General features: G+C 53.0%; 1 protein-coding gene across 3 annotated transcripts in view; it reads left to right on the top strand.

Moving 5' to 3' along the window:
- ACTN1 (actinin alpha 1) overlaps positions 1-12,679 on the top strand; it is a 95,083-nt gene extending 82,404 nt beyond the window's left edge. Inside the window, exons 12-22 of one of the 3 annotated variants that reach the window (XM_059914498.1) lie at positions 1,909-2,059; positions 2,542-2,650; positions 3,161-3,301; positions 4,128-4,310; positions 4,602-4,736; positions 6,135-6,314; positions 7,057-7,203; positions 8,163-8,243; positions 8,715-8,780; positions 10,002-10,160; positions 11,956-12,679. In XM_059914498.1, coding sequence (XP_059770481.1) covers positions 1,909-2,059; positions 2,542-2,650; positions 3,161-3,301; positions 4,128-4,310; positions 4,602-4,736; positions 6,135-6,314; positions 7,057-7,203; positions 8,163-8,243; positions 8,715-8,780; positions 10,002-10,160; positions 11,956-12,114 — 1,511 coding nt within the window. In that variant the 3' untranslated portion in view covers positions 12,115-12,679. The remainder of the gene's footprint in view (positions 1-1,908; positions 2,060-2,541; positions 2,651-3,160; positions 3,302-4,127; positions 4,311-4,601; positions 4,737-6,134; positions 6,315-7,056; positions 7,204-8,162; positions 8,244-8,714; positions 8,781-10,001; positions 10,161-11,955) is intronic. The other 2 variants (XM_059914497.1, XM_059914496.1) reach the window with 2 other exon arrangements.
- The last annotated feature ends 2,979 nt before the right edge of the window (positions 12,680-15,658 follow it).

The following is a 15,658-nucleotide window of genomic DNA, read 5'->3' as shown; positions in this document are numbered from 1 at the left end:
TAGTAACCTGGAGCCCTGGCCTTAGCACCTGTGTGTCTCCATCACTCTGACCTGGAGGTTCTTGGAGCCATGTCTGGTGTCTGCTTGTTGGCAGCTAAGGTTAACTCCAAAGAGAGAAGATCATACCTGGAATGGTCTTTTCCTCAGAACCTGGGTTGGGGCTGGAGAGGGGGGCCATGCTGCCGATCTCCTAGGGCCATGCAGCCTTTTCAGCTGGAGCCCCCGGGGCAGACCAACTGGCCAGTGGAGCTCAGTGCCCTAAGACACTCCCACTCAGCTCTGTTGTGATCCTCAGACATTAGGCTGGAGATGAGTAGGGACGGCCACTTGGGGGTAGCGAGGCTTGGTGGGGGATAGGAGTGTGCTTGACTCAGCAGAGGGGGTTTGCTGAGCTTTGTATACAGTGATATGAGGTTGCTGCCCCACGTTCCACTGTTCATGTACGGAGCTATTTATCCAAGCGTGGTTGTGCGGAGTAGAAGGCGGATGGTGGAAATTGCACCTATTCACCCACATGCTTCTATCGTGTCCTCTCCGGAGCCAAGGAACAGCTTGCCAAAAGGTACAGAGCAAGGATTGGCCCTGCCAGCTTGCCAGCCACCAACAAGGGCATGAGAGGTGCTGGCATGCCTGTAGTCGATGGCTGGCACAGCTGCTGGGCACAGCAGTCTGGCTACACGTACTCACGCTTGACAGTGTTATTGCCCGCTTACCTGGGAATTCCATTTCTTGAGACTGTCTAAAAAATTAACCCTAAGCATGGCTGAAGTCACGTGTCTGGGATGTTTGCGATGAGACCATCTACAATAGTGCAAGCTGAGGGGCCTGAATGCCCCATGGTAGGGCAATGAGTGGTTACGCCAGTGACGGTTCAGCCATGCAACAGAATGTCATGCAGCCATCAGAGTGGCTCATGTAAAAGCCGCTGGAGCCAGAGTAGAAACTGATGATGTGCTGCTGAGTATTTTAAAAGCAGGAAACATTATTTATATACACCCGATGGTTTTAACACAACATCCATATAAGGCAAGACTGAAAAGGAGTAGATAAGTAGGCTCATCTGTGATATTTTTTCCCTAAACTTGTCATATTATTATTCTGACAAAGAAAAAAGAGTAGAGAGAAGGAAAGAAGGCGTCACCTTACAGCCCAGCCTTCATTTACTGAGAGGGGCTGAGCATCCCTGATGGGTGCAAACACAGGAGGTGGGAGTGCAGGCAAGGCCAGGTCAGCCCCTGTCCTGCAGCAGCTGCTTCCCAGGGTAGCTGATAACCATCGTCTAACAACAGTCTGGGAGGTCATTTCTCATCCCCTTTTCCTCCTGGGAAACTAAAATCCAAGAAATCCAAGTCGGCCTTGCCCCTAAAAAGGGAGGGCAGTGCACCTGATGATTGGAGAAGATTCTGGCCACTGATGGCTTATGTGCAGAGTGCACTGGACATGGTACCCACACTGAGCGTAATTGAGGGGAGGGGTCCCTGCCGGGCTGCTGGGGACCAGCAACTATAACTGGAGAAACTCTAAAGATGGGGTATCCCTGAGGAACTTGGCTTGTTTTTCCCTGGTTATGCCACAGGCATAGATCATTGTTTGCTGCTGTTTATAAAGTTCATGTTATGCCCTAACTTCCCCTCCTAGTCCGGCATAGCCTTTGTACATCACCACGCCCGTTGGCCCTGACATGCTCCGTGGAAAGTAGTGACTTTGCTGCCCCTGCCCCATCGTGGATGGGTGTTCCGGTTGCACATCTGCTTTCTTGAACTGCAGATAATTGATCATCGTATAGGGCACGTCTCCTCGGGATGTACCAGAAGTGGACCTCCCGGGCCCTGAGGGGTGGGTAGTTGGGGTCAAGAAGGTGGGGCCTCCCGGCTCCCGCCCAGCCTTGTGCCCTGTCTCTGACCCCAGGCAAAGAGGCCATGCTGCGACAGAAGGATTACGAGACGGCCACCCTCTCAGAGATCAAGGCCCTGCTCAAGAAGCACGAGGCCTTCGAGAGCGACCTGGCCGCCCACCAGGACCGCGTGGAGCAGATCGCCGCCATTGCGCAGGAGCTCAAGTAGGCCCGGCCCAGCGGGCGCGGGGGGCGCTGTGGGAGGTGGGAGTGTGGCCTGAAAACTCATCAGTGCGGAAGGCTAAGGACATTCCCCCCAGGTGGGGAATAGCTTGTGATCGTTCTGTCCCAGGCCTTCGGTCCTCACCTGTAACTGGTGTGGGACCAGAGGATGACCAAGTCTTGACTCTGAGCTCTCAGCTGGTCTTAGTGGCTTCCTGTCATTGGGCATTGGGGTCAAGACTGGCATGGCCTACAGACAGGGTTGGGGCGGGGGCCCTTGCAGAGGAGAACTGGCCTTCGCTGGTCCCCTGCCAGTGGTCTCCTGAAAGCCGAGGTGTTGAGAGTGGGAGGGGAGTCCTGGAAGGTCTTCATGAAGCGAGCACACCTGGCTTTCCGGTGCCACCAGCGCCCCAGCCCCAGGGAGAGGAGAGCAGGCCACGGAAGTCACCTGGGTCATCTGACTCTTCCTGTCTCCTCCCTCCCAGTGAGCTGGACTATTACGACTCACCCAGTGTCAACGCCCGGTGCCAAAAGATCTGTGACCAGTGGGACAATCTGGGAGCCCTAACCCAGAAGCGGAGGGAAGCTCTGGAGGTGAGGGCCCCCAAGGGAGATGGAGGCCTGCCTCACAGAACTCTGTGTGCTCCTTCCAGCTTCGTGACTCTCTTTGCTTTGGGCTAAGAGGCTCCACTGGGTTCCCCGGACCTTCCCCAGGCCTGGCCTGCCTATGGAAGGCTCACACTGACCCTGGACTTGGCCTTTGCCCTGATGAAGATGTCCTAATCATATCCCATCCTCCCGGTTTAGTGTACTCAGCCCCATCCCAGCTGTTTGAGAACTTTCTTGTTCTCCAAACCATACTCTCTGGGGGCCAGGCTGGGTGACTCAGTTGGGGGGTGGTCCATCCACCCCATATTAAGAACCAGAACCTCAGAGAGAGCCTGTTCTTTCTGTCTGAGTTAGTCTTGTGCTTCCAGACCTGAACCCCTTTGGGCTGGCCGGGAGGATCTCGAAGGCTGTTGGGAATAGGGGTGGGGGGACGTGGTGATTCTGGACATGACTTTGCTAAACACCTCCCCACCCCCATGCCATTGGCACTCCCAGCGGACAGAGAAACTGCTGGAGACCATTGACCAGCTGTACTTGGAATATGCCAAGAGGGCCGCACCCTTCAACAACTGGATGGAGGGGGCCATGGAGGACCTGCAGGACACCTTCATCGTGCACACTATCGAGGAGATCCAGGTGTGCTGCCACCCCCCCCTTGCCCCCGGAGGCCGGCTCCCCAGCTGCCCACGGCTCACACTACTGCAGGACTGCCCCTGTAAGGAGAGGACTGAGGGTAGCATCCCCAGGATGTTATAGATTTGAAAGCTTTGCATTTTATTTATTTTGACTCAGTAATATATGCACATGGTATAAAATCTAAAAGCTAAAAAGGCTAAGCAATGAGTTCCCTTTCTTGTCCCCCAGCCCCGAGTGCCCCTCCCCAGAGGTGAGCAGTATGACCACATGGTCTCTGCGTAGGCAAGCACATTTATTTATTAACATGTTCTTCTCCACGCCCCTTTTTTTATGCAAAAAGTTCATTATAAACTGTATCCCGAGCCTTATATTTTTAACCTAACAATTATCTAGGAGCCCATTTCATAGCAATAAGCTGTTCTTTTGTACAGCTGCAGAGTGTCAGATGAAAAAGGTTTTGCAAAGTGCTGAGGAACGTGTGTTGGGGGAGGTCACCTGAGGAGCAGACCTGGAGCACCCCTTGTCCCCGACCTGACTGTGGGGTGGTGAGCGCCCCCCGGGGGGTTGCTGCTGACTTCACCAGTCCTGAGCGTGAAGCTGTCGGCACCTTCCCGTGGCCAGCCCGGCCATCCTGGTTCTCAGCCGCAAGAGCCCTGGGTTGATACCCTCTGGGCCTCCCAGCTGGTGTGGGACCGGCCTCCGGTGGCCCCTCCACCCACCTCTACCCTGGGGCCTGCAGGTCTCTCTTGGCTCCTTGGGACTTGGGTCTCCCTTGGGACTTCCCTCCCAGTCACTGGGCTTCTCCTGCATGCCCGTCTATGTCCAGGGACTGACCACAGCCCATGAGCAGTTCAAGGCCACCCTCCCCGATGCGGACAAGGAGCGCCTGGCCATCCTAGGCATCCACAATGAGGTGTCCAAGATTGTCCAGACCTACCACGTCAACATGGCGGGCACCAACCCCTACACAACCATCACGCCTCAGGAGATCAACGGCAAATGGGACCATGTGAGTCCAAGGGCTGGGTGGGGCGTTGGCGGAGCCACTGTAAGTTTCAGAGGGGCGGGGATTTTTGTCTGTGTGTGTTGTTGATTTTCACTGATTTTTCATTGATTTCATTGTCACATAGTAAGTACTCATTATCTGTCAAGTGAATGAATGGCTGAATTTCTAGAACAGGTCAATGTGTTCACTCTATTACTGACTGGCCCCTTCCCTTCACGGCTCTTCCATTTCCTCTGCCGAAATGGGGGCAGATGGCTGGCCCATCCCAATGTCCCATGATTGTTCCTGCCCCAGGTACGGCAGCTGGTGCCTCGGAGGGACCAGGCCCTGACGGAGGAGCACGCCCGCCAGCAGCACAACGAGAGGCTACGCAAGCAGTTTGCGGCCCAGGCCAACGTCATCGGGCCCTGGATCCAGACCAAGATGGAGGTGGGGCCCATCGTGGGAAGCAGGGAGAGGGTTTCCACCCTTCCCAGCACCATCCCAGCCAGTCAGGCTTGCCCTGTCTCCTCTGGGACGGGACCTGCGGGGACTGTGGAGTCTGGTCTGCTGCCCTGTGGGTGGGGGCGGAGTCTATGCGGGGAAGGCCTGTGGGGTGATTCCGGTGTCTGGTTCGAGGGCAAAGACCCACACAGGGACACCACTAAAGAGTCACAAGGTCCCACAGAAGGAGCAGTGCCTAGGTGACTGACTCGGCTTGCCCTTTGGCTTATGTGGCTGACCAGGTCTCCCTTCCTCCTGAGTCGTGATCTTTTTTTTTTTTTTTTTTTTAATTTTTTTTTATTTATTTATTTTTGGCTGTGTTGGGTCTTCGTTTCTGTGCGAGGGCTTTCTCCAGCTGCGGCAAGCGGGGGCCACTCTTCATCGCGGTGCGCGGACCTCTCACTATCGCGGCCTCTCCCGCTGTGGAGCACAGGCTCCAGACGCGCAGGCTCAGCAATTGTGGCTCACGGGTCCAGTTGCTCCGCGGCATGTGGGATCCTCCCAGACCAGGGCTCGAACCCGTGTCCCCTGCATTGGCAGGCAGGCTCTCAACCACTGCGCCACCAGGGAAGCCCCTGAGTCGTGAGCTTGGTCAGACAGGGTGACCTCCCCAGAGAGAGAACCGAGCCTTGGGCAAGCGTGGAATTTTTTGCTGAATTGCTGGGACAGGTATGGGGGTGATGTAGACAAGGAAGGGACACTGGGTGGGTTAGAGCATGCTGTCCCTCTGAGCTCCTTGAGGGCGGAGACCACATCGAGTTCATGTTTGTGTGTTCCCTGCATCCCACCCCCACCTGCTTAGCACGTTGTGCATAGTAGGTGCTCGGGATATATTTGCTGAGTTGAACTGAGTGCACAGAAGGTGCTTTTACGAGCAAGGTGTGTTTACATGGATGAAAGACTGACAGAAACGGGGATTAGTCCTGGACCACGGAGACAGGTGGGATTGAGGTGGGCAAGGCAGGCATCCTAGGAACAGAACAGCAGGAGCATGGCCACCGAGAAGGTAGGTGAGGTGCGCTGAGCCTGTGAGGAACCCAGCTCAGTGGGAGAGTGCCTGAGATGGATGGTAGCTGGGAATAGGCTTGGGAAGGGAGTTTAAGGAGCAGAGGAGTGAACATTGAGGTTAGCAACTGACCTTGCATCCCCTTCCTGAGGCTGAGAGGTGCCCGAGAGACAGGAGGTATTCAGCCGGTGATAACGATGCTGGTCATACTCCTTTATGATGCTGTTTCCATGCCAGGAATCATCTGAGGGGTTGGTCAATGACCTGGGGGCCCCAGTCTCCACCCCAGGGGCCCAGAGTGGGGTGGTCTGACAAGGGCGTCCTTCCCGGGTGAGCAGGAGATTGGGAGGATCTCCATTGAGATGCACGGGACCCTGGAGGACCAGCTCAGCCACCTGCGGCAATACGAGAAGAGCATTGTCAACTACAAGCCCAAGATCGACCAGCTGGAGGGCGACCACCAGCTCATCCAGGAGGCACTCATCTTCGACAACAAGCACACCAACTACACCATGGAGGTGGGTGGCACCAACCTTGCTTCTCCAGAGAGGGAGCCCCAGATCCCCTTCTGCTTCACCATCCTGGGCTGGGGTAGTGGTGGGGGGGTTACCCATCATCCAAGAAAACTGGTCATAGTAGGATAAACTCTGGCTTTTAAGTGAGGGGATACTCGCTTCTCCTCACTCTGGAGCTCTGGGTCTTCAGTCCTCAGTGCCTTCTGAATTTCCCGAGGAGCTTGTTGAGAGTGCACATTTCCAGGCCCCGTCTCCAGAATTTGATTCACTAGGTCTGGGATGGGGCTCAGGAATCTAAATTTTTAACAAGCAGCCTGGTGATTCTGAGGCTGGTGGTCTCCAAACGCTGGCTTGGCATCTGCTTTCTAAATGACCTACTTGTTTTGACCGTGAAGGCATGTGTGTGAGGTTATGGAGTTGGATATTCAGGGAATTACCCACTTTTTTGTCCTTTAGTTTTTCCTGCTGCCAACTTTGCCCTCCTTCCTGACCTGACCACACTGGTCATTCTGGTCTCTGCCATCCTGGGCAGAGGCCACCACCCTCCTGTGCTTCCCCCTTCATCATCAGGGTCCTCTGTCCTGGTGGGTTGTCCTTGTCCTGGTCCCCCTGCCTCTGGTGACACTGTAAATCTGGACAGAAGGCCTGGTTCGATTGCTTTGGCCATTTTGATGGTCAGGGGAAGGAGTAGCAGGGGTGGCCCAGGCCTGGGACCCCTTTGCTGACAGGCCCTGCCCACCCCCAGCACATCCGCGTGGGCTGGGAGCAACTCCTCACCACCATCGCCAGGACCATCAACGAGGTGGAGAACCAGATCCTGACCAGGGATGCCAAGGGCATCAGCCAGGAGCAGATGAACGAGTTCCGGGCTTCCTTCAACCACTTTGACCGGGTGAGCCCCGCCCCCTGCACTCGCTTAGGGCAGCCCCAGCCCCTGCCCCAGGGCCCTGGAGGGCACTGCCCAGCACGTGGGCCCGCTTCCTGGGCAAGTGAAGGGGGTGGTGGCCGGGAGGAACTGCTGTCAGCCTGCCCTGACTCTGCACCGCACCGAGCCAGCCTTAGAAGCTGTTCTGGTGTCCCATGAGCTTCCCCGCTTTCCTGGAGAGAGTGCTTGCATTGTGAGTTAAGGAGAGGGCCTTTGACCCCTGACCCTTGGTCTCCTGCGACCAGGAGTCCACCCCCGGGAGCCAGGCTGCCATAGCCTCAAGGGAAGGCCTGCTGTCCCCTGGCTGTGGGGACCATCCCTTGCCTCTGCCTCAGGACAGAGCAGGGGCTCCCTCCTTCCCTCCCCCCCGGTGTAGCCGTTGGGACACTCCGCGGGGGTGTCAGAGTTGTCAGTCCTGGGTTCTCCTCCTAGCTCTGGGACAGGACAGTTCTGCGTGGGCTGCCCCTCCCAGTGCCCTGGGGCTTTGCGGTGGCCACAGGGGGCGGGAGCATGGGCTTAGGTGCTGCCCACCCCCCCGGCCTGCTTCACTGCCCTCCAGGCACCTGGGTGGGTGGAACCCTCCTGGAAACCCCGGTCTGGGCAGCAGGGCCGGAGGTGGGCTGGGCACTTGTGAGGCAGCTGCTTACCCCTGTGGCTCACCGTGCTCCCCTGTGGCCTGCCTTCCGGAGCAGGGCTGAGTGTGCCAGGGAGAGGGCCCCTGGGCCTCGTCTGTGTGTCTAACCGTGTGCACTTTTATTTCCCCTCCTCCCCCGACCCTCCACCCTCCGCCCTCCCCATCCGCATGCCTTTGTCCCTGTGTCTCCCCACACTCGCTACCCTCCACCGGGGCATGGCCCACCCCTCCCCTCACGGCCTCCACCTCCCTGGCACCGCATGGCTCGCTGGCTGGCGCACGGCGGCCCCAGGATCACTCCGGCACGCTGGGTCCCGAGGAGTTCAAAGCCTGCCTCATCAGCTTGGGTTATGATATTGGCAACGACCCCCAGGTACTCGCCTCCTGCATGGAGCACGCTCAGGGGTGGCGTCCGGGGCGAGAAATAACGCGTTTCTCCTTTTTCTTTTCTCTCTCTGTCTGGATCTCCCTGTCTCCCCTTTCCTGTGGGCCGCGGGGCTCGTCTTCTCCTGCTGTCCCCCCCTGGCCCGTGTCGGGCTCCTCCTCCCACTACTCCGACCTCTGCCCTCTGTTGTCTTTCGTGGGAACCTGCTCGGTGCCCACCTTCCTCTCTCCTCGCCGCTCTCCATCCTGTGGACGGATTTTTGCATCTCCCTGCTCTGTCTTCCTCCTTCCTGTGGACTTTTTCCCCGGATGTGTATTTGCATCTGCTCCTCCTACCTTCCTCTCCCCTTCCTGACCCCCAAACCGTACACCTCGACCTCCCCTCTGGCCACCTGTGCCATGTCTTCCTGGCCCTCGGCCGGCCCTTCCTCCTTGTGTCTCGGTGCCACTGGCCCCACAGAAGAAGACAGGCATGATGGACACGGATGATTTCCGCGCCTGCCTTATCTCCATGGGTTACAACATGGTAATGTAAACCCCGCTCTCCGGCCAGGGGCAGCCAGCTGACTCGAGAGGCCGAGTCCTGGCCGTGGCGGGCTGGAGGCCCTCGGGCTCAGGGTGCCCTCCCCAGAGGGGCCTCAAGATTCTGGTCCATGGGGAAGATGGCGCCCTGAAGGCTGAGCCCAGCCGCAGGGCCTGTGTGTGTCCCAGAGACCTGGCCTTTTCGCCTCTCTCTGCTGGTTTATCTCTTGATATTTACAGTGGAGGTGGGCCTTTTCTCTCCCACTGTGGATGGTGGGGCTGACCCCAGGGCTGCCAGGAAGGACTGGTGGTGGGCACTCTGGGTGGGGCTTGGTCCTGCTTCGTCTTGCATGAGGCGTGGAGATTTCCACCTCTGCCCGTGTGATGGCTCCAGCCAGGCCTGCTGCCCCTTTGCCGTTTCCTCAAGCCCATCCCCAACCTTCTCAGCTGCCAGCCCTCGTGCCAGCCTTCTGAGCAGGACAGGGGCCTCAGCCAGGCAGCCCGGCGACGCCTGGGCTGTGGTGCAGAGTGCAGAGCCCATGGGCTGCCCAGCAGAGGGGCAGGGGCACGGGCTTTAGAAACAGGGAACCCGGGAATAAATCCCAGCTCTGCCATCACCAGCTTGGGGGCCTGGATAAGGTGAGGGGAACCCTGCCCTACTGTTGTAATGGTTAAATGAAGGAACTCAAGTGAGTGCTGTGCCCATGTCTGACACATAGAAAGTACAGTGCGGTGGAGGCAGACCACCCAAGTTCAAGTCTCAGCTCTTCTACCTACTGGCTGTGTGACCTTGGGCAAGTCACTAAGCCTGTCTGGGCCTTAGGTTTCTCATCTGAAACCTGATGGAAATAATAAAATAAATACCTACCTCATATGGTTGTGAGGAGGGTTAAATGAATTATACACAGCACTTAGAATACTGCCTGGTATATAGTATACGCTATGTGAGTGTCAGCCATTGCTGTCATTAATTATTAACAGCATTATCATTTTTGCTCCAAGAGGAATCAAGGCATCCATAGAGGTTGGGAAGCGTGAACTGGGTCTTCACTATTGGGTATTATGTTCCTATCATGCCCTCAAGACAACCCAGGTTAGGTCAGGGGTCCGCTTTGCCCTCTCTAAGAGCCTCAGGCTACTCCGAGCCCACAGGGGCTTCAGGTCCATAGAGAGAGGAGATCGTGGCTGAGAGGATGACAGGCCTGGGATTGGCTCTTCCCTCCAGGGAGAGGCAGAATTTGCCCGCATCATGAGCATTGTGGACCCCAACCGCCTAGGGGTAGTGACGTTCCAGGCCTTCATCGACTTTATGTCCCGTGAGACGGCTGACACAGATACAGCAGACCAAGTCATGGCTTCCTTCAAGATCCTGGCCGGGGATAAGGTGGGTCTGCTGTGGTGTGGGCACCATGCTGGGGCGGACTGATCTGGAGGGGTGGTCGTGAGCACCTCCACTGCTCCTCCCCCCCCACCGCCCGCCCTGGGCCTCCTTGCTGTCACCTCTACCCATTTCTGTAATGTCCTGGGATCAGCTAAGGCATTAGGACACAGCGTTAGCTTAAGGGGGTCCCCTGCCAGGGACACTGCATGTCATACTTGTGATGAGATACTGGTGATGAAATGATGGGTGGTGGAGGGCAATCCAGTCAGGTGGAGTGTGTGAGTGGGTGATGGAAGGTCCATCTGAGAGCTTGGACTTCGCCCCTATATCATTCTGGGCACAAGGTATGGCGTATAGGTGGGGAGCAGGAAGGAAGCGTGTGTCTCATTTTTCTACCCTGAGCAGCAGTCAGCTTCAATTTTCCAAATCTCCCAAGTTCCCTGCAGTGCCCTGCCTGACAGTGGAAACATGTGAGCATCCAGAGGAATTTGGGGGCAGAGGCATCTAGAGGCCAGATTCCCTTTCTGAAAAATTCACAGGATAATCCCTATGCCAATCTTCCTTAGCCAATAGGGAGTATAGTTTCTGCAATGTCTCAATCTATGTGGAAATAAAGTCTCAACCCACAAAGTGGTTCCTAAAGGTCTGATTTAAGTTCGAGGGCAGCATGTTAGAGTCATAGCACTTTGGAGCTGGAAGGACCCTGAGAAACCACCTCCTTGAAGTGACTCATTTTGTAGAGGAGGTCTCCGGGGCCCAGAAAGGGACCTGGTCTTCTGACTTTTGAAGTGACCTGAGGGCCAGCCCCTCCCTCCTTCAGACTGGCTCCTGGGGGACTCTGGCAGAAGTAGGGCATAGGACGGGGGCCCGCCTTGTGGGTCAGAGCCCCTGAGCTCCTGTGGAGCCTCAAGCTCCCAAAAGAAGTAGCTTCCAAGTAGACTTTCATGGGCAAGCCCAAGGCGGGGAGAAAGCAGAGGCCCAGACTGGGAACCAGGCCAGGTGGGGTCAGGTCCCAAGTTTGCAAACACGGTTCAGATAGCTGTCTGTGGCGATGATGCCCAAAACTTGATGCTCATGTAAGTTGCAGGAATTGGGTGATGTCCTCGGAGCCCAGCTGAGTGGGTGTGAGGGGCCCTACTCTGTCCCACCAGATACGGTGTTGCTGTTCCTGCTCCAGCTTGAGGTCGGGGCGGGCTAGAGCAGTACGTGGAAAGATTACAGGTGCAGGTAGCACTTCCAGTTAGCTTGGAAACCACCTCAAGTAGTTATAGAAGTGGAAAACTTGTAAGGGGATTTACATACACACACACACACACACACACACACACATGTATATGGTTATATATGTGTATATGTATATATATCATATATATTTATATACATACACATACATATATATGTACATATGTATGTGCAATATACATGTGCATGTGTATATATATCATATATTTATACACATGTATATGGTTATATATGTGTATATGTATATATAGCATACGTATTTATATACACACATGTATAAGGTTATATATGTGTATATATATATCGTATATATTTATATACATACACATACATATATACGTACATATATATGTGTAATATGCATGTGCGTGTGTGTATGTACACAACACACACACACGTATTTCTATATCCAGAAGTATGAGGACAGGGCCAGAACGGGGACAGGGCCAGAACAAGGTACCTAATGTCACGAGTGAGGTTTACGGCCTCCGGCCTTTGCGGCCGCTTTGCTTTACGGCCGCCCTGACCCGCCGTCCTGACCGCGCTCTCTCCGCAGAACTACATCACTGTGGACGAGCTGCGCCGTGAGCTGCCGCCTGACCAGGCCGAGTACTGCATCGCGCGAATGGCCCCCTACACCGGCCCCGACGCCGTGCCCGGTGCTCTGGACTACATGTCCTTCTCCACGGCGCTGTACGGCGAGAGTGACCTCTAGCCCGCTCCCCCCGGCCCACGCCTTCACCCCCGTCCGCCATGCGCGCCCAGCCCTGCGCCTCAGCTGTCCCCCCTCTCCCGCCCGGGTTTGGTTCACGCTCTGCCTCCAAAGGGGCGAGCTGGACCCAAGTGGCATCGAGCCTCCCAGCCCGCGAAGTGACAGTTTACAAAATTATTTTCTGCAAAAAAGAAAAAAAGTTACGTTAGAAAAAGTAAAAAACCAAAAAAACCACATATTTTATTATAGAAAAAGTATTTTTTTCTCCACCAGACTTAAATGGAAAAGAGGAAGAATTAACTATTTGCACCGAAATGTTTTGTTTTGTTGTGACATAGGAAAATAACCAAGCACAATGTTATATCCATCCTTTTTATCGATTTTTTTTTTTTTCTATCTGTACCATCTGCTGTATTCATTTCTCCAATCTCATGTCCACCTTGATGTGGAGTGGGGGGGGTGAGGGTAGGGGATAATCTTGTCAAAGGCACATTGGTGCATGTGTGTTTGCTAGCTCACCTGTCCATGAAAATATTTTATGATATTAAAGAAAATCTTTTGAAATGGCTGTTTTTTTAAGGAAGAGAATTTATGTGGCTTGTCTTCTCATTTTTAAGTCCAGAGGTGTAATTAGTCTGTTTATCAGCACACACTTTTTTTAAAACAATATTGCTCATTAAAAATGGTCAGGAAAAAAAAAAAAAAAAAAAAAAGGTCAGGACAGGGGCTTCCCTGATGGGGCAGTGGTTAAGAATCCACCTGCCAATGCAGGGGACACGGGGGGCAGTGGTTAAGAATCCACCTGCCAATGCAGGGGACACGGTTCGATCCCTGGTCGGGCAAGATCCCACATGCTGCGGAGCAACTAAGCCCGTGCGCCCCAACTACTGAGCCTGCGCTCTAGAGCCCGTGAGCCACAACTACTGAGCCCACGTGCCACAACTACTGAAGCCCGCGCGCCTAGAGCCCGTGCTCTGCAACAAGAGAAGCCACTGCAATGAGAAGCCCGTGCACCGCAGTGAAGAGTAGCCCCCGCTCGCCGCAACTAGAGAAAGCCCACGCGCAGCAACGAAGACCCTAGACCCTCGCAGCCAAAAACAAAATTAATTAATTAATTACTTTTTTACAAAAAGCAACACTTAAAAAAAAAATGGTCAGGAGAAAATTGGCAAGTGTGGACCACTTTGATACAGCTTGGCACACACCATATTAAAGCAACAACACTCCATGTCAGCTCTTTGCTTGCTCCTTGCTTACTGTTTTCCAGAAGTGTGTGTGGGGTCGATGGTGTGGGGGCACCTGGACCACCCCTAATATGCTCTTGACCTTGGCGCGTTCCATCTTCTTACACCAGTTTCGTTTTTAAAAGGAGAAGGTAGTTTCCTCAGGAGGCTCCTATGAGTTGAAAGTAAACTCCACCTTCGTTTGTTTCCCACAGCATCAAACAGCTCTGTGACATCTACATGCCCCCATTCCTTTTATTTTTGCCACAGGGGACACATTCTCAGAGGCATCTCGTCCCTTGCTATTCAGACTGTCCCACAGGTGGCCGCTGTCCAGCATCACCTGGAGCTTGTTGGAAATGCAGGCTCTCAGGCCCCACCCCAGACCTTCCTGAATCAGAATCTGCCTTATAACAAGGTCCCCGGGACATCTGTGTGCACTGCTCTAGCTTCTCCTGTTTTTTCCCCTTACGTGTGTTTCCTCCTCGAGGTTATCAGGCAATGAAGACTGCCAATAATGATATCAGTAATCGTAACAGTGCAGTGATTTACAGAAATGTAACTTAGCAACGGAAGCTAAAGGTCTGTGTTCCAGTTCTGGCTGTGTCTAGGAGTAAAACAGTTTGGTGTAGTGGTTACAGGGAGTTGGGTCTGTGGAGTCTGACTGCCAGTGTGCAAATTCATGACTGCCATTTACAAAATGGGTAACTGCGCACTACAGTTCCCTTATCTGTTAACAGGGAATAATAGTGCTGTTGGAAAGTTGATGCTATAATACACAGAGCTCCTAAAATATTAGTGCATATAAATGTTAGCTGTGGTCAATCTTATTTTAAGTTTCAAGGGATTCGCTTGAAGGAGGTCTTAAAAAGAGAACCCTCAACATGATGCGTCCCCTCATATAAGAGGACTAAGCCTAAATCAGAACTTATTGAACTGGGGCCAAAGATAACAAGTTCTTCAGTGTGAGGCCCTCTTGTTTAGGAATTAGTTCTATGAGTTTCTGGAACACCCCTGCCCTGGGAAAGAGGCAAGGCTGCTCAGGAGAAAAGACATGCGGAGAGAGGTTGGCTTTTGCTTTGGAAAACATTCCTATAGGTTTTACCACTGGCTGGTAAAAAGCCAGTAAATGCTCAAGGTGGGTCTACTCTGACTGCAGCTCTGTGGGGAAAACTGTGGAAAAAGGCCACAGCCTGCCCTCAAAGTCTTTTGAGAGAGGCCGATAAGCAAGATACATTGTTTTAGCTATTTACATGCAAGTCTACCCAAGGGCATGGTGGTATAGGAGTTGAGGAGAGGGAAACTGTTCCAACCGGAAAGTTTCCTAAACTCAGGGTGTAAGTGCTTTAATAAGCTTCAATTTCCAGGGACTTCCTGGTGGTCCAGTGGTTAAGACTCCATGCTCCCACTGCAGGGGATGCGGGTTCAATCCCACATGCCATGCGGTGTGGCCAAAATATTAAAAAAAAAAAAAAAAGCCTTCGTTTCCAGAGACATGATCAATTTTTAAAAGAATGTGTGGGTCATTTGAACGAAGCGTGTTTACAGAGTTATTCCACAGCCTTCAAGTGTTTGAGTTTCTCAGTGTTCAGGGGTGCTTGTATGTGTGCAAATGACTATAATTAAATTAATTTTCAATCTGTTAAAGAGGTAAAATCTTAAGAATTGATTTCTTAAGCTTTTAAGGTCATCATGGACATCTTGTTTTATTGATAATGTAATTTTTCTGTAAAAATAAAAACACTCTTCCTTGTCCTAATCATTCATACATTTAACAGATTTAATCCCCCAAAACAACCCCACTTGCAAACTTCATTAAATTCCTGTAGATATTTTAAATGTATTTATAAGTTTTAATAATTCTTTCCAGGACAACAGACTCCCAACCCAGGAAGATTCAAATCCAAGCGGAAAAGTTTCACTCAGCACAAAGCAATTGAAATATTATAAATGTAGTAAATCACGTTCTCTGGAGCAGTTCAAAGCTGTTTACTAACAATTCTCTTACACGTCCAGAATTAAAATCACACGTCTCATTTCAATTATACATTTCAGATGAAAAACCACAAAGCTAATATATGCCAGGTTCTCTGCCGTGTTCAGTCACCTTAAATTAACCCACTGGTTGTCATGATGCTTACAAAACTGCTGAACACCACCAAAGTATTAGTACTAAGAGTTTGATTTACTTCATCTGTTTACTTATTTCTAAATAGGCGATTTCAAGTCCCTTTCCTACTCATTGCTGGCTTTTGGGGTCAAAGGTTCAGGTGATAACATATAATGTACATCTAGGAAAATACCATTAAGAGGAGTCCTCTTCT

This window comes from Balaenoptera ricei, chromosome 2 (genome assembly GCF_028023285.1).
Source record: "Balaenoptera ricei isolate mBalRic1 chromosome 2, mBalRic1.hap2, whole genome shotgun sequence".
Taxonomy (NCBI): Eukaryota; Metazoa; Chordata; class Mammalia; order Artiodactyla; family Balaenopteridae; genus Balaenoptera; species Balaenoptera ricei.
The sequence above is the reverse complement of the archived record's forward strand: the minus strand, read 5'-3'. Positions and strand labels throughout refer to the sequence as shown.